The sequence below is a fragment of the Platichthys flesus genome, chromosome 10, assembly GCF_949316205.1.
Source record: "Platichthys flesus chromosome 10, fPlaFle2.1, whole genome shotgun sequence".
NCBI lineage: Eukaryota > Metazoa > Chordata > Actinopteri > Pleuronectiformes > Pleuronectidae > Platichthys > Platichthys flesus.
The window spans coordinates 1,442,724-1,470,568 of NC_084954.1; the positions used below are offsets into that span (position 1 = coordinate 1,442,724).

Genomic DNA, 27,845 nt, shown 5'->3' on the forward strand with positions numbered 1-27,845 from the left:
TCACCACGTCCTGTTGTGTTCTGTTCTGTTGTGTTGCCGGTGAGTGTTTTCCATACGACAAAGCCGCGAGGGCATGTCTCACAGCTTCACTGGACAGGACGACTGTTGGAGACAGTGGCAGCAGGAGAAGGAGGAAGGAGACGGGGGTAGAATGGATTTGGGCGAGTAAGCAGCTCATCAAGAAATTACCAGCGCCGGAGGCCCGGGGGCAGCGGTGAGCCGGCGGAGCAGAACGGCTCTCAAGCAGCTCGGGGAAATGAATCCTGAAAAGTAAAGTTGAAAGTTGGGGCCAAGCAATTAAAGTTAGATTAGAGAACATTGAGGAGGATGAGTCAGGGACAGGTTCCTCACACACACTCTTCCTCCCGGACACCGGAAGAGAGGCGATTATGAACAATGTGCACGGTGTGGAATCACAGAGTGCATGTAATGGGATAACACCAGTGATTACGATGGAGTTCATTATAATCCAACACAAAGGCTGGATTTCCACAATCCGGATTTTATTATTATTATTATTATTAATTACAGTCAGGACCCACACCAGGCGTCTCTGAGGCTTCGGTGCTGCAGGAACATCCAGAATCTCAGAATCTCAGAAACTCAACTCAGCTCGTTCTTGAGCTTTTGACAGTTTCTCACGATCACATTAAGTTCAGCTGGAACGTTTAAAACTTTATTGCATCCTTGCACTTTTAAAGAAGTTTCCTCCAGTGATGGGTCGAACGGTCCAGAAAGAGTGAGAAAGGAAAAGTGCTTCGCTTTGTATTAGTGCTTAGTTTCTCTATGGACACTTATTTCTAATTATATTATTGAATCACTGTTATTAACATGGGGCCTAAAATGGACATGATTTGCTATAAACTGGTAATCTGCACATTTTCCAAAACAAATCCAAAGAATAAAAAAACTAAATCATCACTTGACTTCAGTTATTTGCTTTTCTTTGTATTTTGAAAACAGGAGGCGTCTAAAGGAAAAGAAGTAAATTAAAAAGTCACAGCCCCAAACAGCTGTTTATTTAAATGTGTTTTTCTACAAGGTAATTCAAAGTGCTCTAGATAAAATAAACAAAGACAAGACAAAGATAAGTGATTATGTGATTTAATAAAAGTCTGTGACAGGAAAGTCCAGCAGTGATACAAAAGAACTGAGTCACAGTGAAGCTGCGGTGCTGACCTCTGGTGGTCACGAGGGGGATTGATAAAGTCACATCTCGTGATGTTGTTGCAGCTGTTTCATTTTCATGCACCACTGAATGTTTGCTGTTTGTTTTTGTTTTCAGCCGGGAGACGCTTGAAATGAATATTTGTGCTAAAAAAAACAAAGAGCTCAACTAGTAGTACTTGTTTTGTTTGTTTTATGTATTTGTTTATGTTAATGTTGCTGATGTGAGAAGCAGCTGCTACACAAACAGTTCCTCTGCTGCTGTTCATGACCTTATGACCTCTGAGTTCTTAAACATTACTGATTTGAATGAGTCCTTCCTTAATTGTTTTCCTTTTAGAAGCTGGGTGTCGTTGTGTGTCTGTGAGTGAATAACACAAAGATGCATTGTGACTTTCTGCATGTATTCAAATACACGCCGAGCCAAGCAGCTTTTTTCTCTGACAACCAGCCCATGTGACCTTTGACCTCAGTGTCGGCGCCTCCTGGTGGGAAACTGTGTCACAGCTGCTTCGGGTTCTGGTGTGTGTTTAGTTTTCACTTGTGTTTGTGTTTTATCAGCAAAGTTCTTCTTCTTGGACGAGACGTTGCTGTTAATCTGTTCACACGTGTGGAAGTTCGACCATAGACTATTTATAAATGTGTTTATTAATATAACTTTGACCACCTACAGCTTGTTACTTTACAACATTATCTACAACTTATTAATTTTTAAATATTAGCAGTTTATTTTATATTCTATGCTTATATAACCCATATCATTATAATGTTTTTAATTAGATCCATATCTATTTTTTAATGCGAAATCTGGGTCACAAAAATAACACACATGCACAAATTACCCTCAGTAGATGTTTACAGCCTAAACGCTCCTAATTATAAGACTTTACCACTTACCACTTATGAATGTAAATATGTTCATATTACTTATCTGTTTCATTCTATATGTTTATTTATCTTTACTGAGACAAACACCAAAGCATGTCACAGTTTGGGAGAGAAGACCCTCAGAGTTTCTTCTCTGTTATCTGATGTGGTCTCTTCAGTCCTGAACCACAGGAGACCAGAGGTGTTCGCTGGTTCTGGATCAGCTCCTCACTGAGCTGAACTAGATGTTGGGTCACATGCACCTGACGCAGCGGCACCTTCAGCCGGGTCACATCCACCAGTCGGTGCCAAACTGGGGGAGGAGGGCGTGTGCCTGCAGCCGTGACTGGTTTCTATATTTAGTGATGCAGTGACTTTTCTCTGCTTGGCCCCGGCTTGGCTCGGGCTTCTCCGGTGACAGTGGCCGGGGTCGTCCTGCAGCTCTGCCTGCAGACTCCAGATCTGTCAAACTGCTTCAGGTTTCACGTCCTCCAGCCGGCTCGCAGCGAGATCCTCTCTTCTTCTTCTGAGCAGAAGTCCCTGTTGTCTGGAGCTGCACCTCCACCACTCTGCTGCATGTGAGTACAATCCACTTCTGTTCCACTCCACAAAGTTTAGAATCCCTCAAAGTGTCTGCAGCTGTGAAATGCTTCTGTCTGTGAGGATCCACATCATCAGTAGAGTTTCCTCTGCCTCACTGTTCTCAGACCTGTGGTGCAGCCGCTTGTAATCTGCGTTATTACAAAGTCCTCTGCTCCTCCTGAAGGACTCATGATGAGGCTCAGCTCAACACACACACACACACACACACACACACACACACACACACACACGTGTTCCCCCTGCTGCTATTTCTGGGCCCTGACCGCCTCACAACACACAATCAGACATTCCTGCTGTAACACAGCTGAGCACTTTTAGCTCTGTGTTCCTGCAGCTATCAAAGAAAAGCTCAAGTTACATAAAACTAGTAAATACAAGTTGTTGACGTCATGAATATCTGTATGATGGCAAACTTTTAAGAAGTCAAAGGTGTAATTTGATGGCTTCATACCATTTTCTTTTTAAGGTAAGTTACGATAAGATAAGATAAGATAAATTAGGCAATAAAATAGAAAATAAAAATGTTGATTGAAATAAAACTACAGAGAATATGTACATAACAAACACCTCTGACTGTAGAGAGGAGTATTTGAGAATACTTCAGTAAAGTACAGAGTCACAGTGATTGTACGAGGATCTATGATGTGTTTGTGCATTATGTAAAAGTAGGTAGTAGTTTAAATAGATGAATAAATATGAATTAGAGAGAGAGAGAGAAATAACAATATTGTATTAAGATAAGAACAAAAAGTAGAAATGTGAGGAAGTGTAGTAGGATATGAAACTAAGAATACTGGGTTTGAATACTGTACTTAATTACTGTATTGTTCTTCTAATAATTAGTACTTTTTGTGTTTTTTATCCCACAACATGTTGCAGCTGTACGACTCACAGCTCCACAACTCTTTGTCTACTACTCACTACTTTTACTTTAACTCCAGCCGAGGCAACAAGGAGCACTAAGTTATTTCTGCTCCTTCTGGAGCTGCTCCTGGTCCTGCTGCTCCGTCAGGACAGTATATATAGTATATGTCAGTATATATAGTATATGTCAGTATATATAGTATATGTCAGTATATATAGTATATGTCAGTATATATAGTATATGTCAGTACTTGTACACTACAGTCACCTCCACTCGGTGTGAGGCTGCATGTGACAAACCCATGCTTCGGTTCCAGGGGCCGTGTTCTCCTCTGCCGGGTCAGGGCAGCAGATAACGACGGAGAATGTTCAAACTTTTTTGGTGCACGGACGCACATGCAGGGTAATGTGCCCTGATGTGATTGGTGGCTTAATGTGGTTCCGGTCAAAGGTTTGATTCCTGTCCATACAGGAAACACTGGAGAGGTGTGAGGCCCGCATGGCCATGACCTTGTTGACATCGTCTGCTGGGATTTGATGCATCGCTCCAAAGAAATGTGAAAAACCCTTGTTACTCTAAAAGGATCTGTTTCCAGCGGTTGTTCGAGGGTCAGTGGTGAGAAGTGACCGGAGACCTCCGTGCATCGTGTTGTGAAAAGCACCACAGTGAAAGTGTGCAGGGGTTCTTGTCCCAGTTCGATGTCTGTGTGGTGTTTTCGGTCTCCACCTTGTTTTATTAACCTATCAGGGTGTGTCTGTGAACGCTCCCTGGGACGGGTTCCAACAACACCCATTGATTTACTGCACAGACACCCACAAAGAGCACAAAGAGCACAAAGAGCCGCCTTGAATCATTCACAGGGCTAATGAGAAAGTGTGGCTGCTGCAGAGAGACGACAGGGAGGACAGGGAGGACAGGGAGGACAGGGAGCACAGGGAGGACAGGGAGCACAGGGAGCACAGGGAGGACAGGGAGGACAGGGAGCACAGGGAGCACAGGGAGCACAGGGAGCACAGGGAGCAGGACACTTGTTGTTGTTGTTGCTGTCGGACGTGCAGGCGCTGCAGGGGAATGTGGTCGATGTGGTTTTCACCGGTGTTTCTTTAGAGGGTTTGTCCCACGACTTCAAATCAGATCCAGATTGGGTTTGTCGCATTCCAGCACATTGAGGTTTGTTTTCACCTGCTTGTTTGTGTGTAGCTGAGTCATACCTTTACATTGGCACAGCTGTAAGGCAATAAATCCACAAGGGGGCAGCGCAGAGTTGAGAGTTTCTAACGACAATAAACATAGCATCCGTCGTAGACCGTGTTGACCGAACCGAGACCAGTCGGGCTGGTCTTCGGTCCGTCCCGCCCCTCACAGCCGTCACCAGGACTACGGACGAGGAAGTGTTTTGGTTGGTTGAAGCCGAATAAGTAGTTTGTAGTTTGCTGTTTGGTTGAGATCTTACATTCTTCAGACGTTGTCAAATTTGAGGACGGACAGACGCCGTTGGAACCATGAAGTCTGAGAAGAATATTATAATTTGTATTTAGTTTATGATGCAAACGTGTAATGAGTTTGTATTATTGGGATACTGTATTAATTATTTGTTCTTTATTGTCTATTTATGATTATATTGATTTGGCAGGAAGTAGGTCACATGGGATGTGGGCGGGGTTTATCAATCAATCAATCAATCCAATTTTATTTGTATAGCCCATATTCACAAATTACAATTCATCTCATAGGGCTTTTCATCTCATAGGGTTTATATCTCTTCTCTTTAAGAAATGTTGAAACCCATTTTTCCAGATTTCAGTAAATTGATTATTAGAGCCGACCTCTCAGAAAAACGTTTGTTTTTTGAGGTCTGTTGTCCACAGGGGGAGGAGCCTCCCAATCGGGACAATCGCGTCCTCAAATGCAGCCGAAGACTTTCTTCACAGAGTTCCACTGAAATCCTCCTTGTGACCTTTAAGTGTTTTGATGAAATGAATGAAGCAGAGAACAGAGATCCGTCTGTTTCCATTCAGGCTTTAAGAGGAAATACCTTTGAGTCATGACTGAGAGAATCTCCCTTCTCTGACTCAGGTTCCCCTCATGTGCAAACATCATTAAAAGTTAGTGCTGTAGATGATAATCAATCAATAACCACAGAAATACATAGAAGCATCTGAAGCTGGTGTTGTTGACTCCCCCCCCCCCCCCCCCCCCTTTGCTTTTTCCACAACACTGCCTTGTTTCTACAATTAGAGCTGAGAGGAGAGACTCGTGACTTTCACTCAGGGAAACTGTCACAAGCTTCCTGCTTCTGTCTCCTTTTCCTCCTGTGTCCTTTTTTTCTGTCTCCTCTCCCTTCTGTCTCCTCTTTCTTCTGTCTCCTTTTCCTTCTGTCTCCTCGTCCTCTGTCTCCTCTCCCTTCTGTCTCCTCTTTCTTCTGTCTCCTTTTCCTTCTGTCTCCTCGTCCTCTGTGTCCTCGTCCTTCTGTCTCCTCTTTCTTCTTTCTCCTTTTCCTTCTTCCTCCTCGTCCTTCTGTCTCCTCGTCCTTCTGTCTCCTCGTCCTCTGTGTCCTCGTCCTTCTGTCTCCTCTTTCTTCTTTCTCCTTTTCCTTCTGTCCCCTCTTCCTTCTGTCTCCTCGTCCTTCTGTCTCCTCCTCCTTCTGTCTCCTCTTCCTTCTGTCTCCTCCTCCTTCTGTCTCCTCTTTATTCTGTCTCCTCCTCCTTCTGTGTCCTCTTCCTTCTGTCTCCTCGTCCTTCTGTCTCCTCGTCCTTCTGTCTCCTCCTCCTTCTGTCTCCTCTTCCTTCTGTCTCCTCGTCCTTCTGTCTCCTTTTCCTTCTGTCTCCTCCTCCTTTTGTCTCCTCTTTATTCTGTCTCCTCTTTATTCTGTCTCCTCTTCCTTCTGTCATCCCCTCCTCGTCTCCTCTGCTGTATTCCTTCTTCCTCTTCTCTTGAACAACCTCTCTCCTCATCTGTGTTGCATCACTCGTCTTCCTCACTCATTCCTTTTCACTTTTGTTTTAACAAAGGTTTTCACATCTGTTTGTTTTAACCTGATGGAAACAAATGAAATTCACTGAGAGTTTATTTAACTTTTCCTTTCTAACATTCAATCAACCAGGACCCCCCCCCCCCCCCCCCGTAAGCCTCTGATCTGCACTCATTGGATGGATAGTACCAGCTGTCAATCACACTGTGGTACCCCCCCCCCCTCCCTCCTCCAGTACATCCGGTGCTCTATGGTCTGTTTGACTCTAAATGATCAGAATTGACTAAATGAACATCAGCTGAATCGAAGGAGACTTGAAACTAGAGACTGAGACACAAACTCCTAAATGTTGAGTGATGTTATAAATCCAGGAGGAAGCAGAGTCGCCCTCTCCTGGGCATCTGAGAGAAAACAGCAACTTTCCTGTTGGCTTCACTTCCGTGTCCATAGTATGATACAGTCTCTCTGTATGTTTGTAACCTGTTAACTTATTAGACACGTTAACAACCTTGTGAGGTTTGTTTTTATTAGTTGGAGTTTATTATTTTTTCTCTTCCTCTTCCTCTTCGGGCCTGGCTCTTCTTCCTGGTTGTTCCACTGACTCTCTCTCCTCCCTTCCCCTCCCCCCTCCCCCCTCTCCCCTCGCTCTAATTCAGCAGCTGACATGAAGCTTTGGGATATTTTGAATGCCATGCTATAGTGGTTCACCCCCCCCCCCCCCCACCACACACACACACACACACACTGTCATGCTTTTTAGTGTAGTGTTATTTTAGTGCGTTTCCATGTGCCCACATTAACACTGGAGGGCAGTGGTTCAGTTGGTTGGTTGTGTATTTAGAAATTGCTGCAGGACGATTGTGTGGAACATCAGTGACCTTCAAGAGTCTAAACTCAATCTAAATTTAATCTAAATTTAATCTAAACTTAATCTAAATGTGTCTCAGTGTGTTTCAAAGCCTCATGCATCAATCTGTTTGGCTTGATGTCATTAGTAGTATTAATATTATTCAGTAGTTTGCTGGTAATGTGATTCATTTCATTTCACATATTTCATCTGACAGTTGTATATTTTCTGATATCTCATTTCCTGACAAGTTAAAGTTTATTTGCTCCTGAAAAGGCTTTGAAGACTTTTATGGAGCTTTTGAAGGAGACAACCTCTTATCCAGATTGTTTTATTAAGTGCTTTTACTGAGAAATGTTTTCATACAGTAAACCTCACTTTCCTCAGACTGTCCATCGCTGCAGCTCCTCCTTTCAGCCTCTGTCTCAAACACTGGGTTTCACCTCCTGTCTCTTTAAAACTGAGGTGGAGAGAAAGATCAACACTGAGAAGTTAAGAAACACAGAAAAATGTAAAGTTTCCAGGGGACCGGAAAAAAAGTGATGAACCTGCTGTAGCTCCATGTTTTGTGGAGTTATTGAATTCTGCTGCTTGTCAGCTGGGATCTAATGTTGATTTATATCAAACCAAACCAGCTCTCAGTAGCTTGTTTACTGGTTTGTGTAAAACAGTCCGTGACGTCTTTGGTCCTTTCTGCCGCGCTGGGTTCAGAGCAACATAGTTTACCTTTCACAGATTTATAGCAGGAACCACTTTGCTGAAAACTATGAATTCTACACCTCATTACCTCAATCTAAATATTGTATAAAGACCCATTGAAGGAACACGTGATCAACCTGAGCTGTGTTGACATGTTTCCTGTAAACACACCTGAGGTTCCTGCTTGACTTGAAAACGTGTTTCCACCGTGTCACATAATCCAGGAAACTCAGACACCAGCTTTTCCCCCGTCGAACATTTTGGTGCTCAGCTGGAAGCTTTGTTTGTTTTGGATTCACACTGGTTCCTCCCAGTGAGAAACCAGTCGGGCAGGTCGCAGGCCATTGAAAGAAAGTGTTTCCTGTCCCGTTATCTTGTATCTGAAAGAGTTTTATTTATTCAAGCCTTTTATACTTGAACTTGGAACTTCACTCCTTCTCTTGTTAAACGCTGCTGCAGGCGTCAGGAAGTCGATGAAACGTGAATCTGTCTGATTCCATCTGAGTGAGACACATGAAAACAAACTATCTGACCTGATGGGACTTCTCCTCCGACCTGCTGCAGAGCTCCCGTTTCACTCCAGACTCACACTTCAGACTCACACTCCAGACTCACACTCCAGACTCACACTCCAGACTCACACTTCAGACTCACACTTCAGACTCACCTGTTGTCCTGAACCGTCCAGTTTGTGACCGCCAGACAAAGTTGGCCGGTCAAATCAAAGGCACCTTCAGGTTTATTGTGTGATTTGTTTTGACAGGCGTTTAAATGTCACACATTTGTTCTCGGTGCACAAACTCGTACCCGGGGGCGACACTGAACAACACAAAACACAGCTACTCTTCATCCAGTAAGAATAATAACCAACTTTATACGAGTATATCACACAATGCAAGCAGAAAATACAAAGTGCTTCAACATTGAAGATGATAAAAACATGTACGATAAAGCAATGATAATAAAGTATAATTAAATATAAAGCTGAGGTTGAACAGGATAAAACAAACTTGTTGATGTTTAAGATCACAAACTCAAATACAATGATTCACGTTCTGGTATGTAAAGAAGAAGAATGTAAAGTGTCTTGATAAGCAGCTCGAAGCCTTTAATTGTTGTGTATTTATTCCCCCCCCCCCCCGCTCCACTGCCTCAAATTAACACTGATGCTCTCTCTCCCTGTCAGACTGGTGCCATGCTGTGAGGAACCATGTCGTCAGACTTCCACTCTGGAGATGATCTGGTGGAGAGGGGGTGCATCCCCCTGGACATCGACAACGTCCACATGCTCCTGCAGGGTCAGTCCCAGCTCTCTTGAAACTCGGTGGAAGGTTAATGGGACAAGAAGGAACCGAGGAAATGTTCTGCACTGTCTTTAACATGAATAAAAAGAATCAGGGATATTTAGAGACCTGATGTTTGTGAGTCTCTGCTCCTTGATGCAGACTGATTGAATTCCAGAGACCTTCAGGTGAGGTCAGTCTGAACTAGAGGTTTGAATTGATGCCTTCACTCGAGATGTTTGATTATCAGATATTCTCTGTGCATTGAATCCTCTTCACTTTCTGATATGACTGCTGTCACTGTGTATTATGGTTTGATGATTTACTTCAATGAGCCGTCAAACCCTGTGAAGGCTTCTTCCGCTCCACCTGAAGGCTGAGGTCATGAAATCAAATCCCCCCCCCCCCGCGTCCTTATGTCAGTGTATTATCACTGTTACCGTGGTAACGTCATTAGTACTCAGCGTCTCACTCAGAGAGAAGTTCCACGACCTCGTCTCACCCCCCCCCCCCCCGACGGCTCATTCCTCGACTTGTCTTCAAGTTCCTGCTCGTTTTAATCTCTCAGACTCATGAGTCATAAAGCAAAAGATCCGTCCTCAGGGTGAGAGGGGGGGGGGCACTCGCTGTGTCCTCTCTGCCTGCACCACGGAAATAATCAGTTCTTGATATTTCACACTGGTTTCACACCAACGTCCCTCAGTGCGTCTCCTCATCGGGAAGATCAGGAGTTTGAGTTCAGGGTTTCTCAAATGTTTATTTATCTATTGAGTCAAAGATTAGATAATTTCTGCTCATCAAATTGAAAATGTTTTTTTTTCCTCTCTGTTCTGTAGCTTTGCAAAGTGAAAACCTATAAGTCAGCGATTTAATTATGTTTTATCGACTAAACAATTAATTAAAAGAATAATGACGATACAATTGATAATGTAAATAATGTTTTGTTGTCATGACAGGGTTTGTATTCCTCCAAAAAGCTCCAAATATGGTCTTTAACCACAAGTTGTTTCCAGGTGGTGTTTTCTTCTCCTTCGTTGCAGACACAGTGTCGACAGTTTGATGTTTGCAGGAAGGTTCTAATCATGTTTATATTGTTAAAGTTTATTATCTGATGACTGAGTTCATGTTAAACTCTGACACCAGCAGCATGGATCAGAATCTCCAGACCTCCATCCGGGTGGTAGTTGTATCATGAGCGGTTGGCAGCATCTCACAGATATGATCTGTGCTGGTTCCTCTCATCCACCTCACTTCTATTAGAGCTCTCTCTCCTTTTCAGAACACAGCACCTTTTATTATGACTTTTTCCAGTTATGTCATTTCCCTCTGGTTCACTTTCCACAGTGGATGATGTAAGACTAACGCCCACGTGACGAGCCAGTGAGTGAGAGAGGAGGTTCTATTAAACAAGTGGTAATGAAGAAAGAATGTGACTAAAAATAACTCAAATTATATATAAACATCGGCTTATTGAGTGTTTTTATCAGCTGGATTAGAAAAGACACTTAGGAAACCATTTCCTGTAAATAAAGATGGATGACTTTACTCCCCCTTGTGGCTGGATCATGTATAGGTCATAAACCCAGCCCTCTCCATGTTGGTAGATGGGACATGGACCAAACTGCTTGTTAAACTAATTTTTTGCTATGAAATGAGGTGAAAAGTCATGATTGACAGACCTGGAGACCAACGCTCCATCGTCCAATCCCTGCTGTGCAGACTCAAGATGGCAGCGCTCGTATACAAGACACTCTGTGAGAGGAAACGTCCGACTAATATTCCGTTTATGGCTTAAACACATTCGATGCAATGTTCAAACATCTGGAATACAAACAATGAGTTCTCTATCGGGATAATTGCCGACACGGCGTCAACACACACCTCAGCATCACATCTTGGCGTCTCAGCATCTCTCTCACTTTTCCCAGTGTTGTTTCCAGTTTCTCTCACGGGGAGGAGCAGATTACATAAGAAATCCACATTTTAAAGCTGTTGACATTCGAAATTGAGACACATTTTCCAGCATGCAGAAGCCGGGCGGCTGCAGCAGGACCAGCTCGGTGCAGGTCTTGCCTCGGCAGGCCTGCAGCCCGGTGTGAGTCACACTGTGGGGAGGCGGAGTCCAGCAGCTTAGCACCAGCTTCCCTGCAGCCTGCCAGTCTGGAGTGTTTGCTGCTTAGTCAAGAAAAACTTATTGTCATATCGGTTTCGTTTTTCTGAACATCTCTTATTTCAGCCATGGATCTGCAGCCAGGTCTGTGAAGTGTTTAGATGTTTGTGGTTTGAGTCTATGTGCACTAGAGCTGGTATCAGTCATCATGAGTGATCCCATTATTGGTGAGTTTACTTTATTTATATCTATGGTCGTGACATTTACAAGTACTGTGTAGAACATAATGTATAATTATGTAATAATCAGTGTATTAGATATTCAAGGTGCACTGCTGCAGTATAACAGATTTACAGTGATAGAGGTTAAATATAAACAGAGAAGTGAAAGTGCCCTCATCTGTTGTCAAGTGTGTGAATCTAGAATCTCATAACATTTTATAATGTAACGATTAAGTTCTGCTGAATCATGATTTTCCAGCTTGTCCGTGTTTTATCAGTAAATCAAAACTCAAACACAAGCTTTTCTCTCCTGATAATGAAAGTTTGTTTTCAGGGCCAGTGCAGGTTTGGGGCCTGATAAGAGCAGAAGTGTTTCCCTGCATGAAGGTTCAGGTCTGATCTGTAGATCCCTGTATCACGATGTGTTTTCAGACCGTAGCGTGTTTGTTTGAAGCTGCCTGTGTAGCTCATAGCCACAATAGAAGTTAATAGAAAACATAAAGTAAATGTTTAACTTGATCCAGAAACTGTAACTGAAATGAATGGAAAACATAGAATCACTGTGGAAATACAAACCAGGCCCCAGTCAGGTGGGAATCTCAATCAAATTGCCTCTTTACAAATCTTTTGTGTTTAGGTTTTGTGTTTTTATCCTACATTTGTATTTGTATTCACTTTGCTTGTACAGCTCGTACAGTACGACATTTCTTCGTATAGTATTTCAATGAGTGGTAAGACTGTAAAGTGTGTACTCGTGTAATCTTCAGTTAAAACATCCCCTCGCCCCAGACTGTCCATCGCTGCAGCTCCTCTTTTCAGCCTCTGTCTCAAACACTTGGTTTTAGCTCCTGTCTGTTTAAGACTCAGTCTGCTCTGATTGGCCAGCTGGCCCACTCTGTTGTGATTGGTCGACAGCTTCCAGTATGTGTAGGAAGTGTCCGCTCTCTCTGTTAGGGGGCGTGTCCAACAATACGCTAAGTGGGCATTATGCAAATGTTGGACATCATGACGTCATGTGTCATCACGATGCTGAGGGTTCGGTCCAGAAACTGTGAAGTTAACTTGTGGTCACATGATTCCCGACTATGACCATAAATGAAAGTTTTATTTCTAGAGCCTGATGTTTCAGAAGATCTAGGAAATAATTTAATAGTTTAATAGAAAGAAATTCAAGTTCAACGATCTAGACGAACATTGAAGTGGAAGCTCTGGGACTTTGACGCTCTGGGACTTTGACGCTCTGGGACTTTAACGTTCTGGGACTTTAACGTTCTGGGACGTTGACGCTCTGGGACTGTAATGCTCTAGGACTTTGACGCTCTGGGACTTTGACGCTCTGGGACTTTAATGCTCTGGGACTTTGACGCTCTGGGACTTTAACGCTCTAGGACTTTAATGTTCTGGGACTTTGACGCTCTGGGACTTTGATGCATTGGGACTTTGACGCTCTGGGACTTTAATGTTCTGGGACTTTGACGCTCTGGGACTTTAATGCTCTGGGACTTTGACGCTCTGGGACTTTGACGCTCTGGGAATTTAATGCTCTGGGACTTTGACGCTCTGGGACTTTGACGCTCTGGGACTTTGATGCATTGGAACTTTGACGCTCTGGGACTTTGACGCTCTGGGACTTTAAAGTTCTGGGACTTTGACGCTCTGGGACTTTAACGCTCTAGGACTTTAATGTTCTGGGACTTTGACGCTCTGGGACTTTGATGCATTGGGACTTTGACGCTCTGGGACTTTGACGCTCTGGGACTTTGACGCGCTGGGACTTTGACGCTCTGGGACTTTTACTCCGTCCAAATGGGTTTGTTGAAGATAATTCTTCTGGCAAACCCTCCAGTGAGTCACAGCTCATTGACTTGGCAGCTTCAAGGACTTTTATGAACTTTAGGTTTCTCGTCACTTCTTCCTGGTTCAGTGATCAGCAGTGTTTCTGTTCATGTGTTGAAACGACACAGGGATTAATTACATTAAGATTTCATTGCAGGCGCTTGATTAAGATTAGACTGTAACTGACCTGAGGCCTGACGTGTGCTGCTATTAAACTAGTGCAGCAGAAAATAGTCGGTCGGTCTGTTGATGCATGAGTCAGAGCTCAGGACGGACCAGTAAGGACCAGGACGGACCAGTAGCTTCCAGCTGCTGAGGCTAATCAGTAAAGAGGGAAATGAGCAAATTGAGCAGTAGAAAACAGAATAATTTATGATTGTTGTCAGATAAATACTCAGAAATCGTGTTTTTTACTTGAACAAGGTTAAATAACAATTGCAGACAAGTCTAAATGTACTCGATGCGGTTTTAAATGCAGTTTTGAATTTGACAGCAGTGAGACGATACACATTCTAAGATGTTCAGTGGGTGGTTGTGTTGACTTTGTGAGGACGATGGACAACGAGGACTGGATCATATGTGAGACTCTTCACACGGTCACTGACCTGAACGACTTCATTGAGCTCTACAGCGGTGAGTCCAGTCTGCAGCCTCGGTCTGTATCGCTGGAAGCTGCAGGGATTAGTGAGGTTGTGTGTTCATGTTTGTCTGTTTGTTAGCAAGGTAACACACAAACTAATGGAAAGATCACCACAGATCTCAGTGGGAGGATGTGGTTTGAGTCTGGAAAGAACACATTAAACGTTGGTGCTGATCTAGAACAAGGTAGTTATGTCCCCAAACCGAAGATATTCACTTCACTGCCTTTTGACTGTTTACTATGTTGTTTACTTAATATGTCCCATACTTACATATGTTCTGTCCACTTATATGTCTGAAAGCATGTTGATGATAACTCTCTTTTTCATATTTATTTGTATATTATAACTTTCTGCATCTATTTCATAAGACAAACTGATATTTTTTATTGTAAAGTGAATCTAAGCAGTTATAAGTGGTTTCGATTTCATGCTCACTGCTCTGTTTACACTGAACTGCTCTGTTTTCTCTGGCTTTCATTATTATTGAACTGGAGGCTTGTTCAGGCGTCTCACTGTGATCATTCTACCTGGAGGTTATTTTCCAAACCTTGGTGTAACAACCTGCCTTTAAAGGGCAAAGTTATCTGACTTGTTAATGCCTGTGGTCGGATCAGTGAGAATTCTGACTCGTGAGAACTCGGCCTGGAAGCTGAATTTGATGGTTGTCTTGTCATGTCGCCCTCTTGAGGAGAGTTTCACCTCCACAGGGATCGAAATGATTATAGAAATTTAGGAAATTGTAGTAATCCTGTCCCCCCTGTTCTTCTTCTGCAGTGGAACAAGAACAGATTCAGAAGAGGACCTTCACTAACTGGGTCAACGCTCAGCTGGCAAAGGTGAGTCCTGTCCCTGACCTCTGACCTCTGACCCCTCTGATTAGACAAATCCCTTCATGTGTCAATCTAATATATCACGAGACTAATGAGGATGAAAAACAAATACAAGAAATGTACAACGCATCACTTACGAAACTTAAATATCCTGGACACGCCATCTATGTCTCGTCAGTTCAAGCTGTCAATCAAGATGCTTCAGCCTGTTTTGATATCAACAAATAACTTATTAAAACCAAATTCATCAGCAACATGAACACAACAAACATCAGTTTGATATAACGACCTGAAGTGACAGACACTAAGATCTGGTGTTGAATCTGACTACTTAATTGCTCCGTGTCCTAGCTGTGAACATGGAGGAGACGTGGGTAAATGACTGCAGCCAGCCACCAGGGGGCGATCAAGATGTTATGACTTCATGTTCGTTCGCTGTTCTGTCATCTTTCTGTACACAATCAACCTTTGGGGCTTCAACAATCTTTAATGTTGTGATATTTATTCTCATTAGCCTAAAGAACTTTATATCTATGCTTCATTCAGCTTCATGTCCCAGAACACAGTTAGTTTCATGTTCCCTGAGCTGAGCTGCAGCTTCCTCACAAACACAGGTGAGCAGGGACATGTGAGGACGTGAGGCATCAGCAGCTTCACTCACTAACACACCCACATTCCCTCCGTGTAGAAAATGCATCGGTAATGACTTCTCACCTCAGGTAACCCCCGACTGTGGCCCAGTAACCTGGTAACAGAAACATGTTTTTATTACCTTTAGTTTCTAATATTTGTGGTATTGATGATAAAGATAAGAAGATCTACAGTTAAGTAGAGAGCAGTTTGTATTTAAAGAATATAAATACAGAAAGTCTTTGTTTTGGTTTAATCAAACCTCGTGTCCTGGATCCTGCATCAGTGCAACATGTTGTTGAAGTTAATTAGAAGTGAACATCAGGTCTTTACTGCTGTGTCCTTCATTTCATATAAAAATGTAAAGTACTTTGGAATAATAATTCAGCTCAGTTACTTCTACAGTGTAAATAGTTCATTCGGATGATAAATCAAACAGTAGAACATTAAGGCATCAGAGCCTGGAAGCCGTTCACCGAGTTGAGACGAGACTTGTTATGAATTCATTTAACGATCAGCTGACGATGTTGAGCTCCTCTGAAAAACAACAATAATCGTATCAGAGCTGTGATTCTCTCTAAAACCTTTAGTCACGCCGGAGGTCAGGGCCCGGGAGGAGGAGCTGGGGACATAAATATAGCAGAGCAGAGCAGAGCAAGGTTCACAGACAGACAGACAGCAACAGACGGACACTGCCCCCCCCCCCCCTCACACACACACACGTCTCCCCACCCTCCCACAGACGTCTAGCTGCAATAATGACACAGAAATTAAGAGTTTAATGTGATTTTCAGCCTAATTAGCTTTGTGAGGTCGTTTCTGTAACAGCTTCCTGATTAAAACAGGGTTGATAACACTGAGTTGAAGTCATTTATGAATAATATCTTGTATGAATACGAGAGTTATTCATCGTAGCTTCCTGAAGCCGGAAAATTACTTCCCCACGGGGTCAACACAGATTTTAAGACCTTTCAGACGAATCTTGTAAAACAACTCATCATGTTTTTCTGGAGATTTTTCCCAATCTCCAAAATGTCAGATTCTCAGAGATCAACAAGTCACATTTTTTGTAGTGTTTCAAAGTTTGACGAATTGGTTTTGATTGGATCCATCAAGGAGCCAGAGATCTTACAGCTGTGTTGTGTTTTTGTGTGTTTGTTTGTGTGTTTGTATGTGTGTGTGTGTGTGTGTGTGTGTGTGTGTGTGACAGCGGAGGCCACCATGTATGATCCTGGACCTGTTCAGCGACTTCCGCGACGGCTCCAAACTGCTGGACCTCCTGGAGGTGATGAGCGGTCAGCGCATCGTGAGTCCTCGTCTCGGCCTTCATCTTCATCTTCATCTTCACCTTCATCTTCATCTTCATCTTCATCGTGTTCCCACCGGTGGCCGAACCTGAACTCACTCTCTGGTTTGTTTCACAGAGTCGGGAGAGAGGAAGAGGAATGTTTCAGCACAGGAGCAACATCGAGAAAGCCCTCTCCTTCCTGAAGAAGAAATCGGTACCCGACAGACTCTCGTTAGATAACATGTAATGTTTCCTCAGGGACTTTGTGAGAGAGTGAAAAGTTTCCTGATTTCTCTCCAGATCAAACTAGTCAACATAAACATTCCTGACATCATCGATGGAAGGCCGTCCATCATCCTGGGCCTCATCTGGACCATCATCCTGCAGTATCACGTGAGTTTTGTATTTTTCAGGTTCGCAGATTCAGTTTTTTCTCCTCTTCTGTCAAACAGCTGTCAATCAAAGAGCTTCAGTCTCGGTAAATCTTTTTCACCGATTAGCAAACCACTGCCGCAGGGAAAACCCTGTGCAATGAGAAAATTTGTCAAATCAATATCTCATAACTACTTGTGTTGTTATCAAACGACCAGGTTGCTGATGTCACGTGTGCGTTTGGTTCTTAGATCGAGGAGTTGGCCAGCAGCCTTTCCTTCGACTCGCGTCAGGGCTCCATGGAGTCGCTGGCCAGTCTGGACTCACGCTCCACGCTGTCGAGCCGCTCGGCCAGCAGCAGCCCGCTGCCCCCCCGAGCCTCGCCGCTGCACAACCGCTTCCGGGTCTCTGCCAAGAAGGCGCTGATGCTCTGGGTCCGGGAGCAGTGTCACCGGTGAGAGGTCGAATTCAAATCACAGCCTGTAGATAAACAAGTGTCTGGATCCCCCCCCCCCCCCCCCCCCCGCCCTACATGTTGCTCCTCCGTGTTAGCGGATGGGACATGGACTAAACTCCAAAGGGAAAATACAGGTTAAATACGTTTTGCCGTTATTTTTGGTATAGTTCTACTCGCACTGATCATAGTCAAGCCTTCTTGTTTTCTGTGAGGTGACTGAGTGACGATTGGTCGAGGGCATGTAGTGTTTGACGGCTGAGACTGACTCATGATTGGTCCACGGAACAAAACCTTGTTACTGCAGCTCTACTCCAAATGACCTCATCGGTGCAAGATGGCATCTATTTGTACAGTCTGTGGTTTAAATGTGTTGTGTGGGGTTGATATACAACACACAACTGACATAAACTCAAATAAATAATTGTTTGCATCATATCTTTCGTTCACTCTTTTAAGTCATCTCCCAGGGATCAAGTTATAAAGAGTTCCCTGATTGGTCTGATGGTTTGTTTCCCTCAGAGCCGGCTGCTCACTCAACGTGAAGGACTTCAAGTCCAGCTGGCGGAGCGGGGTGGTGTTCCTGGCCATCCTCTACGCCCTGCGGCCCGACCTGGTGGATCTGTCCCGAGCCAGGACCAGAAGCAACCGGCAGAACCTGGAGGAGGCGTTCCGCATCGCAGAGCGGGAGCTGAGGATCCCCCGACTGCTGGAGCCTGATGGTGAGTCACCGAACTCTGTTTAGAACCAGCCAGTGCAAAAACAACCATGTGACAGAGGAGCTGATAATAGTAGAGCGTCGGGTCTCACTTTGCTGAACCAGAACCCAACAGGCTTTTCCGACACATCGTTTCCTCTCACTGTATATGTAAAAGTACATGTTTGTTGTTATACAGTACTATAGTACTGCACAAAGTATATCACGAAGGAATGCAAACATAATCCTCAAATCAGATTCTTGCCGTGTTACTTGTTGCCTCTGTCTTCCTGTCATTCAACTTTCATGATGTATAGTGAACAGACAAAGATCAAAGTTTTAAAAGTTTTCTGACTGGTCCGTACCACCAGTGCGGGGGGGTGTTGACCCTGACGCGCAGGTGGGATTAGTACAACCGGCTGTTAAAGGTGGATTCATACAAACGTAATGCACCAGGTCCACGTTGTCACATTGTGGGAGTTTCACTCTTGGCATGAAATTAATAACAACGCTGTATGTTTTGTGAGTCAATGAGTTTGTACTTGTTCCCACTCGCACACATTTTTCAACGTGTTCAATAACACATCACACTGAGGAGAATAATTAAAACATCTCACACAGTATCATCAGTACTCATCAGTATCACGGATTTACTTTTTACACACAAGTGAAAGAATACTCTTGTTACCTTGAAGCTGAGACCGAAACCGTGAAATCCACAATCCCATAAAATCCAAATACAGAACCATGGTCAGTTTCTCACAAGTTGGTGAAAGACGGCTGGAGGGAAAACATGTGCACCAGGAAAAAAAAAAGCCAAATTCCTCTTATCTCAAAAATATATTTTGGTCTGAATCAGATTACAGGATGACACGACTGTGGTGCAGTTGAAATCTAATAACTTTACTGATATAAAAAAACACGCCTTTTATTTCTATATGCAAGTGCACATCACAGCATTATTATTCTATTTAAACTACATACAAACTGTATGTTTTATAGATATTACAATTTACACATATGTTAGTTTATATATCAGGCCTGTGTAAAAGCTGGTTTACTTTGCTTCATATGGAAAATAACCCAAAAGGACCCAACAACACATTCAAATCAGCAGTGAGGGATCAATAAGATTTTAATTTTAAATAGAGTCCTTTGTTTTTAAAACCTAATTCTAATTAACATGATGTGAAAATGTTTTCTTTTGTGGTTGCACACGTGTCAGAACAGAATTTTGTGTAACTCTCTGCAGAGGAGTTCATCAAGATTGTGTTGATGCAGAAACATTTGAACAACCCTCAGAGTTTGGAAATCACATGTCCTGGTTCAGTTGTTGTGATGCCGTCCTCCCACAATCTGATTTCTACAGTCGCACTTCTTTTCTTTTTCCAAAACACGACTCCTCTGCCTTCTCTCTGTGGCGTTCTTGCATTAATGGATGCGGTGCCCTGTGAGTCTGTTGTGCTGAGCGTGGCTGAGAGATGTGGCAGAGCCGAGCCCAGCGAGCTGGAGGGCAGGATGACGTTCTGACAGTCTGCTGACTCCCCCGCTGTGTGTTGATATAAAACCCTCGGCTGCTTGTTCACTCGTTAGCAGACTTTAATCGTCCCGTTAAAAGAGGCAGGAGTTACACCTCCATTCCTCAGATTCCAGTTCTGCAGCTTCAGGAGCGTGCCCGTGCGTTAGTCAGCAGCTTTGACAGCAGCATGTTAGTGTGAGGCTGATCATGGACGACTGTGATGTGGATGCAGATGTGGACGTTCGAGACCCGGACGAGAAGTCCATCATGACCTACGTGGCCCAGTTCCTGCAGTACTCCAGGGACCTGCCGCTGGCCGAGGACGACACGCAGGTCGGTGTCTTCACTTACACAACACCTACACAACACCTACACAAACATTAAGCAGCTCAGCAGGTTGATCTGAGGCTCACAGTGCAACAGGCTTGTGTAGTGTTTGTGTCTCCAGCTGTTTAACCACTGAGCTGTGTAGTGTCAACAATTAGGATGTGATTCAGTTCTGCTCTGGAAACAAGGACTCGCTGTCTGGAAGGTTTGGATTCTTCATATCCTTCAGAAACTTTCACAACTTTCTTCTTCTGTGAAGTCGTTAAAATAATAAATGATAATAAATATAGAATATAGGTCATATGCAAACAAGATGAAATGAAGACCTTTATATTCTAAGCAGATTTTCACTCTGACACTAGAGGCCTGTCGTGGTTTCTTCTTTTTCACTGTTGGTCTTTACAGAGTCTGACTGATGAATTTTCACTGTTGTGTATAATCAGTGTTTGAGTGAAAGATTAAATGTTACACACATTCATCATCTCACACACGTCTCGGGCATGAATCATTTTTTTTTTATCAGAGACGTTTTAAATGTATAATCTAGTCGCAGGCAGTTTTTTCTCAGAAGAACAGTCAGATGATTGTTTTTTAACAGACTCCTTGTCTGTGATGTCTGTGATGATCCTCTCACAACTCTTCTCCCCCTGGTGCAATGCTACTTTCATTTTGTTTTGGCAACTTTTTTTCCAGATATATTCAGAAACAGGTCTGATGAGTCACACATAGAGAGAGGAGTTACAGCCTGGAGAGCTGCTTTAGTGTTGATGTGTTGAATATGATATGATATGAATATGATGATCACGACCGTACCTTATATTTAAAAGTGTCTCTGTTTACTTTGGTTCTCTCCTTCACTTCCCTTCATCCCTTCTTTATCTGTCTCTCTCCACAGTGACTTTGTGTTGGGGATCTATTTTCTCGGCCTCATGTTGTTTCCTCTCGTTTCTCTTCCTGTCTCTTCTTTCCTCGCAGACACAATATCTGAACACTCCTCCTAAAGTTCCTTCTCCCATCAACCTGCCTGTTCACTACACTCCTGCTATTTCTGCGTCTCCTCTGCGACAGGTAGCGTTTCATCTCCTCACGTTTCACCCTTCGACTCACATTCTGAGACCCAGAGACACGTTGTAATAATGATTCATATCAACAGAGTATTTACTTTGAAATCATAAATATCTTGGCAATACTGACATTTCTGTCTTTTTTGGTCTATATAAGGGAAAGACATCGGTACAAAACTATAAAAAAAAAATAAACTAAAATAATTAATCATCAAATAAAAAGTCAACAATGCTTCTACAAAGTTAAAAAAAAGCAAATCTGTTTCTGGACTTGTTATTCTGTGTGTCCTCTCTGCCGGTGCCACACCCCCTGTCACAGCCTCAGGATTTAAGATAACAATGTTTTTGTTTGGGCACCGTGTTGCCTGCTTGTTTTGAAACCAGCAGCCTCGGGTCTGATGCGTCACACAATTCAGCCACCATGATACTTCGTCCTACCAATAAACAACTTAACATTTTATTTGTGACGATCAAATTCATGAAGAGACGCCAGGAAAGTTGTCTTCTGAGATGGCCCGGCAGCTACTTCAATAAAGGAGCTCCACATGCCGAAAGCCAAGATTACTTTAAATCACATGGTGATCAGAGCAGGACCGATCATGCACAATTGAACTAGTTTGCCCTGTTGTCTGGGAAGAAATCCAAACCCACAGAGAGGGTGTGCCTGATCATCCCATGACATGAATAAAGCTCTCATGGGGCCACGGCAGAGCAGAGAGCCCTCCTGCAGGTTCGGCCTGTCGCAGGACACGAGGCGGATCCGTCACTGGGACCGAGACACCTGTCGGCTCGGGTTTCTCACAGGATATCAGAATGTTCTTATGTGGCTGCAGGAGACATTTGAGGCTTTGAGCCACGCTCACTGTTCCTCCTGCAGTGATTGTGTAACATGGTTTGCACCGTGCACGGCTCAGAGAGAATCAGGCACAGAAACGTCTCCAGCTTTAATGCTTCCCCAGGGAATTTGTTTATGTGCAGGTAACCGACCTCACCTCAGTCCTCTGGATGAGACTAAAGGTAATGAGTGTTAAACAACTTTGTTACCTAAACAGCCTTTTTGTGTGTGTCTCTCCGCTCTACACACAAGATGTGTTGTTCACTGGGACGCAGCTCGTGACTGCAGTCGGTGCCTTGTGGAAAATCACTTTTGCTTAATTGTTTTTATTGCATTTTCGACCTCTAACCAGATTTGATCAAATCATTTCAGCTCCAAATACAGAGTTTTGGCTCTGGACAGAGGAGAGCAGATGTTTCTGTCACGTCTTCAGTCAGTAACTGTTTTTGTCTGTGCTGCCAGGCGACTCCTGATCGAAAGGCCCAGGAAGTGACGCTCTGGTTGGTTCAGGCCTACGACGAGCTGCTGGAGGGATGGGACTCCACCGAGGGCGAGAGCTACTCAGAGAGATACCACGTACGTCTCCATCAAGATATATGATCCACCACTCCGTCAAGAACCAATGTGAAATACATGTGGAATTACAAAAGCTGATAAAACAATCTTTAACTCTATGAAGAGCTGGATTCTGCTGCTTTGATTTGCATCAGCGTCATTCTGCAGCTGCATCAGAGCGAAACCATCAAACTCCAGGTTTGAGTGGAGCTGACGGTGTTTCTCTCCGTCTCTCAGGTGTTTCAGACGTTTCTGGTGTCGTTCAACGAGCAGCGCCGGCCCATCATGCCTCTGCTGACGGCCATGAGACGCACCCCGAAGCTGAGTGATGAGCAGAGGAACCTGAGAGAGGCCTGGGACACCCTGACTGAGAAGGTCATTGCCACTCACTGGGAAAAACTGGGAAGCTTGTGCAGTTCATTTTAAATTGTCTTCGTCTATCTATCTATCTATATCTATCTGTCTATCTATCTATCTATCTATCTATCTATCTATCTATCTATCTATCTATCTATCTATCTATCTATCTATCTTTCTATCTATCTATCTATCTATCTATCTATCTATCTATCTATCTGTCTGTCTGTCTATCTATCTATCTATCTATCTATCTATCTATCTATCTATCTATCTATCTATCTATCTCTCTCTCTCTCTCTATCTATCTATCTATCTATCTATCTATCTATCTATCTATCTATCTATCTATCTATCTATCTATCTATCTATCTATCTGTCTGTCTGTCTGTCTGTCTATCTATCTATCTATCTATCTATCTATCTATCTATCTATCTATCTATCTATATCTATCTGTCTATCTATCTATCTATCTATCTATCTATCTATCTATCTATCTATCTATCTATCTATCTATCTATCTATCTATCTATATCTATCTGTCTATCTATCTATCTATCTATCTATCTATCTATCTATCTATCTACCTATCTATCTATCTATCTATCTATATCTATCTGTCTATCTATCTATCTATCTATCTATCTATCTATCTATCTATCTATCTATCTATATCTATCTGTCTATCTATCTATCTATCTATCTATCTATCTATCTATCTATCTATCTATCTATCTATCTATCTATCTATCTATGTATCTTCATATCTATCTATCTATCTATCTATCTATCTATCTATCTATCTATCTATCTACCTATCTATCTATCTATATATCTACCTGTCTATCCGTCTCTCTATCTATCTATCCGTCTTTCTCTGTTTCTCTCTATCATTATATTCTTATATTTTCTTATCTATACAGTATAAATGTATTTTGTATGCAGTTTGAATGACTCATTATTACTTCTCTCTCTCCCTTTCTGTGTTTTTCAGCTTCGTGAATATAGAATCGAGCTGGACATGGGTCTCCCCCCCCCACTGGACACGGTGGCCCGCTGGCTGCTGAAGGCCGAGGGGGCTCTGGCCGAGGAGCAGGGCGACCCTCAGGACCACGGCCGCGCTGCCGACGAAGCCCGAGAGAACCAGGAGCTGCTCAAAGTGAATATGAGCTTCAAACCTTTAATGTCTGTGACTTCAGGAAGTGAGATAAACAGTGAGAGTGAATTAACAAACCCCAGGTTCCTCAGGACCGGTTTTCACTGGGGAGGATAGAATAACCAGTGCAGTTCGCTCCCTGTTCAGAGAATGTGTTGAACGATGCAGACTGAGATGAACACGTGGATGTGAACGATCTCACGGCTGAATGTCGCTGCAGGTTTGTCTGGAGGAGATGCCGCAGCAGCTGAAGACCTTCCAGTCCTTCCAGAACCTGGACGAGTACGGAAACATGATGGTTCCAGCAGACAAGATCGACGAGCTGAAGAGGAGGTGAGGGTTCTGTCTGTTTATTTGATAAATTTACATATTAAACATATTTGGCAATGATTCCTAAGATGTTATCAAACCTTTATGTGAAATGTAGGCATAAATCCAAATCTTCTGTAAAGTGCAAACGCAGATTCCAACATGTCTGTAAAATGCAGATTTTTATCAGCCAACGATAAATTAGACGAGCTCTAATCAATTTTACGAAACCAAAAATACATATTAGCACAACACAAAATACTTTCGTGACAAACTTATAAACTTATATGAAATAACGTATATTCCTAAATAGAATTATACGTTCCCCTTGTTAAACGTTGCTTTCCTTTCATCTTTCTGATCTTTTAGTATTTAACTCTAAACACTTGATTTGAACCTGTGCACGTGGATGTTCTCACCAGGTTCACCGGTGTGAGAGTGACTGCCAAGTACCACGGCATCAAGCTGGAGTACCGGGAGCACCGCCACACCGTTCTGGATCTGTTGGGTCGGATCAGGACCAAGCTCCTTGTCTGGAAGAGACCGTTCATCTCCCCAGAGGCCGTCCGGGTGCTGCTGCAGGAGTGGCATGTGAGTGGTGACCGTTCAGATTCAGCCTCTTCAAAACACAACGTGGTCTGGAGCCATGTTGGAGCTTCACACCATTTCAGTTAGAATTGATTAAATGCAGTTTAATGAAGATGTTGATTCCAGAGGTTTGATCCACAGCCTTGGTCTTTCCCCATTCTCTGATTCCACGAGTGGACCAAGAATAATAACTTTCATCTGTCAGTTTTTCAGCTAATTATCCACGAATGTTGATTCCACTTTGTGTGAATGAATCTTTATTTGAACTCAGGAGCTGATCAACAGACAGGAGCTAAGTTCTCTGTTGGAAGCAGCTCTTCATAAACTGAAGCAGATTTCTGAGAAATATTCAAGCAAATCTGCTCTCGGTGAGTTTCCTCATATCCTTCATCTGAGGATCTAACTGATTCCTCTGAAGATCAGACCAGTTCATGGGTGTTTGTTCTTCTTTCTGCTCCTCAGCTGCAGATTATAACCACGTCAGTCAGCAGGTGAAGCAGCTGGAGGAGAGCACCGCCCTGGTTCTGGAGGAGGTGACCACAGTGAAGAGCACCATGGGCCGGGTCCTGTCCGCCTGGGACTCGTACAGCGACGGCCTCAGCTCCCTGCAGGCCTGGCTTGAGCAGAGCTCTGCAGGACTGAGCCCGGGCCACAGACCAGCGGTACCGTGCATATAAAGACATAGTAGAACATGTGCAGTGATGCTAATTCTTGTTTTCACTTGATTAAAGTTGAATTTATTCAAGGAGCTGGTTCGACAGCTAGCTCCACCCACTACAACTCAACCAATGAGATTATTTCTGCCTCCAGCGCCCTTCTGCTTTAGGAGACACATTTTGGAAATCTAATAAGAGCAAAACACTCTTTTCATACAAAAATCGATATATTTAAATTGATGTATTTGTGATTTCCAGGTGTCGTCTGAAACTCTGGCCGAGTGGGGCTCCCGACAGGCCCACTTGAACGAGGTGGGCAACTTCCTGATCGAGTCCACAGACCCTCAGACCAGCAGGAGTCTGGCAGAGGAGCTGCGCCGCCTCAACATGTACTGGGCCGAGTTCGTCAAGGAAAACACTTTCGTAAGTTACCGAACAGGGAAAACCTGGTTAGTGAGAAGCAGTGACTCTATCTGTTTTGCTGATGAATGATTGAAACACGCACTTGCTTTTCAGGTCAGTTGTCAATTAACATAATACATTTTTCTCCAAAATGAAAGTGCTGCAGAGGATAGATGTGAGGAAGCTTGTGCTGTGTTCCACTCCTTATATTACACTGTTTGTCTATTTCCTTCTCTGTGTTGGCCCAGTTCCTTCTGTGTCTATCTGTTCTAGCGAGCACTGACAGCAGATTTATCATGGCTCTGGAATTAAAGGTGTAATTTTGCCATTGTTATATTTATTCTCACGGGATAATTTAAGGGAGTGACCTCAAGTTTAAAGTGCTGCTCCACCTTTGCTTTTCTTGTGCAGGTTATTCAATGTGAGGCCTCTTTGCTTTTCATAACAATGAGTTATTAAAACAATTTTCGTCCATGGCTCAATCAGAGAAACTATTCCTTTAGAACAATGTGGTATTATGTGTCATTAAAATAACAAATTCCAAAGATTAAAAGTTAAATCAAAACACGTTATACGCCCGATTGGTTTATATGGTAAAAGCAAGAAATCCCATTTTGCCTTTCACATTATTCAGTATTTGGTTTTCTCTCTGTTAAAATAGGACAACGTGTCTGAGCCCAGCGCCGACGTCCAGACCAGATCCCCAGACCCGCAGGCTCTGATCAGAGAAGCCACTCTGATTCTCAAAGAGCCTCTGGAGGCGATGGCCGGCCCTTTGCGCACCTACAGAAAAAGAATACAGGTAGGAGCCAATCATTGCTCCTCAAGCACTCTGTTGTTTACTGGGAATGACGACAGTATCTCTGTAGAATGAACTGTTTGCTCTCTTCCCTTCAGTTTATCATGAGGAGGCTCAAAGAAGTGGATCTGGAGGCTCTAGCTCCCTCCCCAGAATGTTCATCTGATCAGATCCAGAAGCTGAAGTTTGCTTTACCTGACGTATGAATGATTTATTTCTATAACCTTCAATCAGGTTTTTTTTTGTAGAATACGTCTGTTTAATCTCTTTCACTACATGTGTACTGACAGCAACCTACGTTTGTTGAAATGTCGCCAGGTGATCCAGACCCTGTTTGAGGTGGATCAGGTGTGTGTGGAGCTGCAGCACAGTGTGTCGGGTCTGGACAGTCGACTGGCTGAGCTCCTGCACTGGGAGACGGAGGCCAGGGAGCTTTACCAGCTGCTGAGGGCCGCACAGCGACAGCAGCGGGGCCAGGACCCAAGAGCCAGGGTAAGAGATCAGAGACATGATGTTTCTCTCACTTCTTTATGATATGCACATGTTACATTAACTAAAATATTCAAACTGTTGGTAACCTTTTATTCCTCCAGTCCCTGATTTCCCGTGGTCTGCAGCTGGAGGGGCAGGTGGTGACGGAGGAACAGGACCTGCAGATGGTGGTGATGACCAATCAGAAGAGCTCTCCCATCCGGTACCTCCATGCCTCTGCTATGCAGGACAGAGTGCGGGCGGCTGTTGCTCAGTCTCAGGCCAGTGGACTTTTTGAAAAATTGACTTCACAAGCCATTGACCTTTTCATGTTTTGTTCTTATGACAACAGGAAAAGAAAATCAAGAGAAGCACAGCAAAGAAATTATGAACATAATATAAGGACAATGTCATGTTTTCCAACT

The 27,845-nt window shown here is 43.5% G+C and overlaps 1 protein-coding gene across 1 annotated transcript; it reads left to right on the forward strand.

Moving 5' to 3' along the window:
- Positions 1-2,432: 2,432 nt before the first annotated feature.
- syne2a (spectrin repeat containing, nuclear envelope 2a) lies at positions 2,433-27,811 on the forward strand. Its single transcript, XM_062397450.1, has 23 exons — positions 2,433-2,612; positions 9,206-9,317; positions 14,885-14,946; positions 16,781-16,876; positions 16,995-17,072; positions 17,159-17,251; positions 17,482-17,684; positions 18,207-18,406; positions 20,133-20,233; positions 21,203-21,295; positions 22,589-22,702; positions 22,919-23,056; positions 24,034-24,198; positions 24,416-24,528; positions 24,927-25,095; positions 25,364-25,460; positions 25,555-25,754; positions 26,007-26,171; positions 26,812-26,952; positions 27,048-27,149; positions 27,268-27,441; positions 27,543-27,701; positions 27,773-27,811. Exons 2-23 carry the CDS (start codon positions 9,230-9,232, stop codon positions 27,809-27,811), a joined length of 2,790 nt encoding a protein of 929 aa, XP_062253434.1. The 5' UTR covers positions 2,433-2,612; positions 9,206-9,229.
- The last annotated feature ends 34 nt before the right edge of the window (positions 27,812-27,845 follow it).

Excerpts from the sequence above, each read along its gene's own strand:
- syne2a (XM_062397450.1), top strand. The coding sequence starts at position 9,230 with ATGTCGTCAGACTTCCACTCTGGAGATGATCTGGTGGAGAGGGGGTGC. Across the intron at positions 24,199-24,415 it reads AGAACCAGGAGCTGCTCAAA|GTTTGTCTGGAGGAGATGCC; the intron begins GTGAATATGAGC and ends ATGTCGCTGCAG. Across the intron at positions 27,442-27,542 it reads GCCAGGACCCAAGAGCCAGG|TCCCTGATTTCCCGTGGTCT; the intron begins GTAAGAGATCAG and ends TTATTCCTCCAG.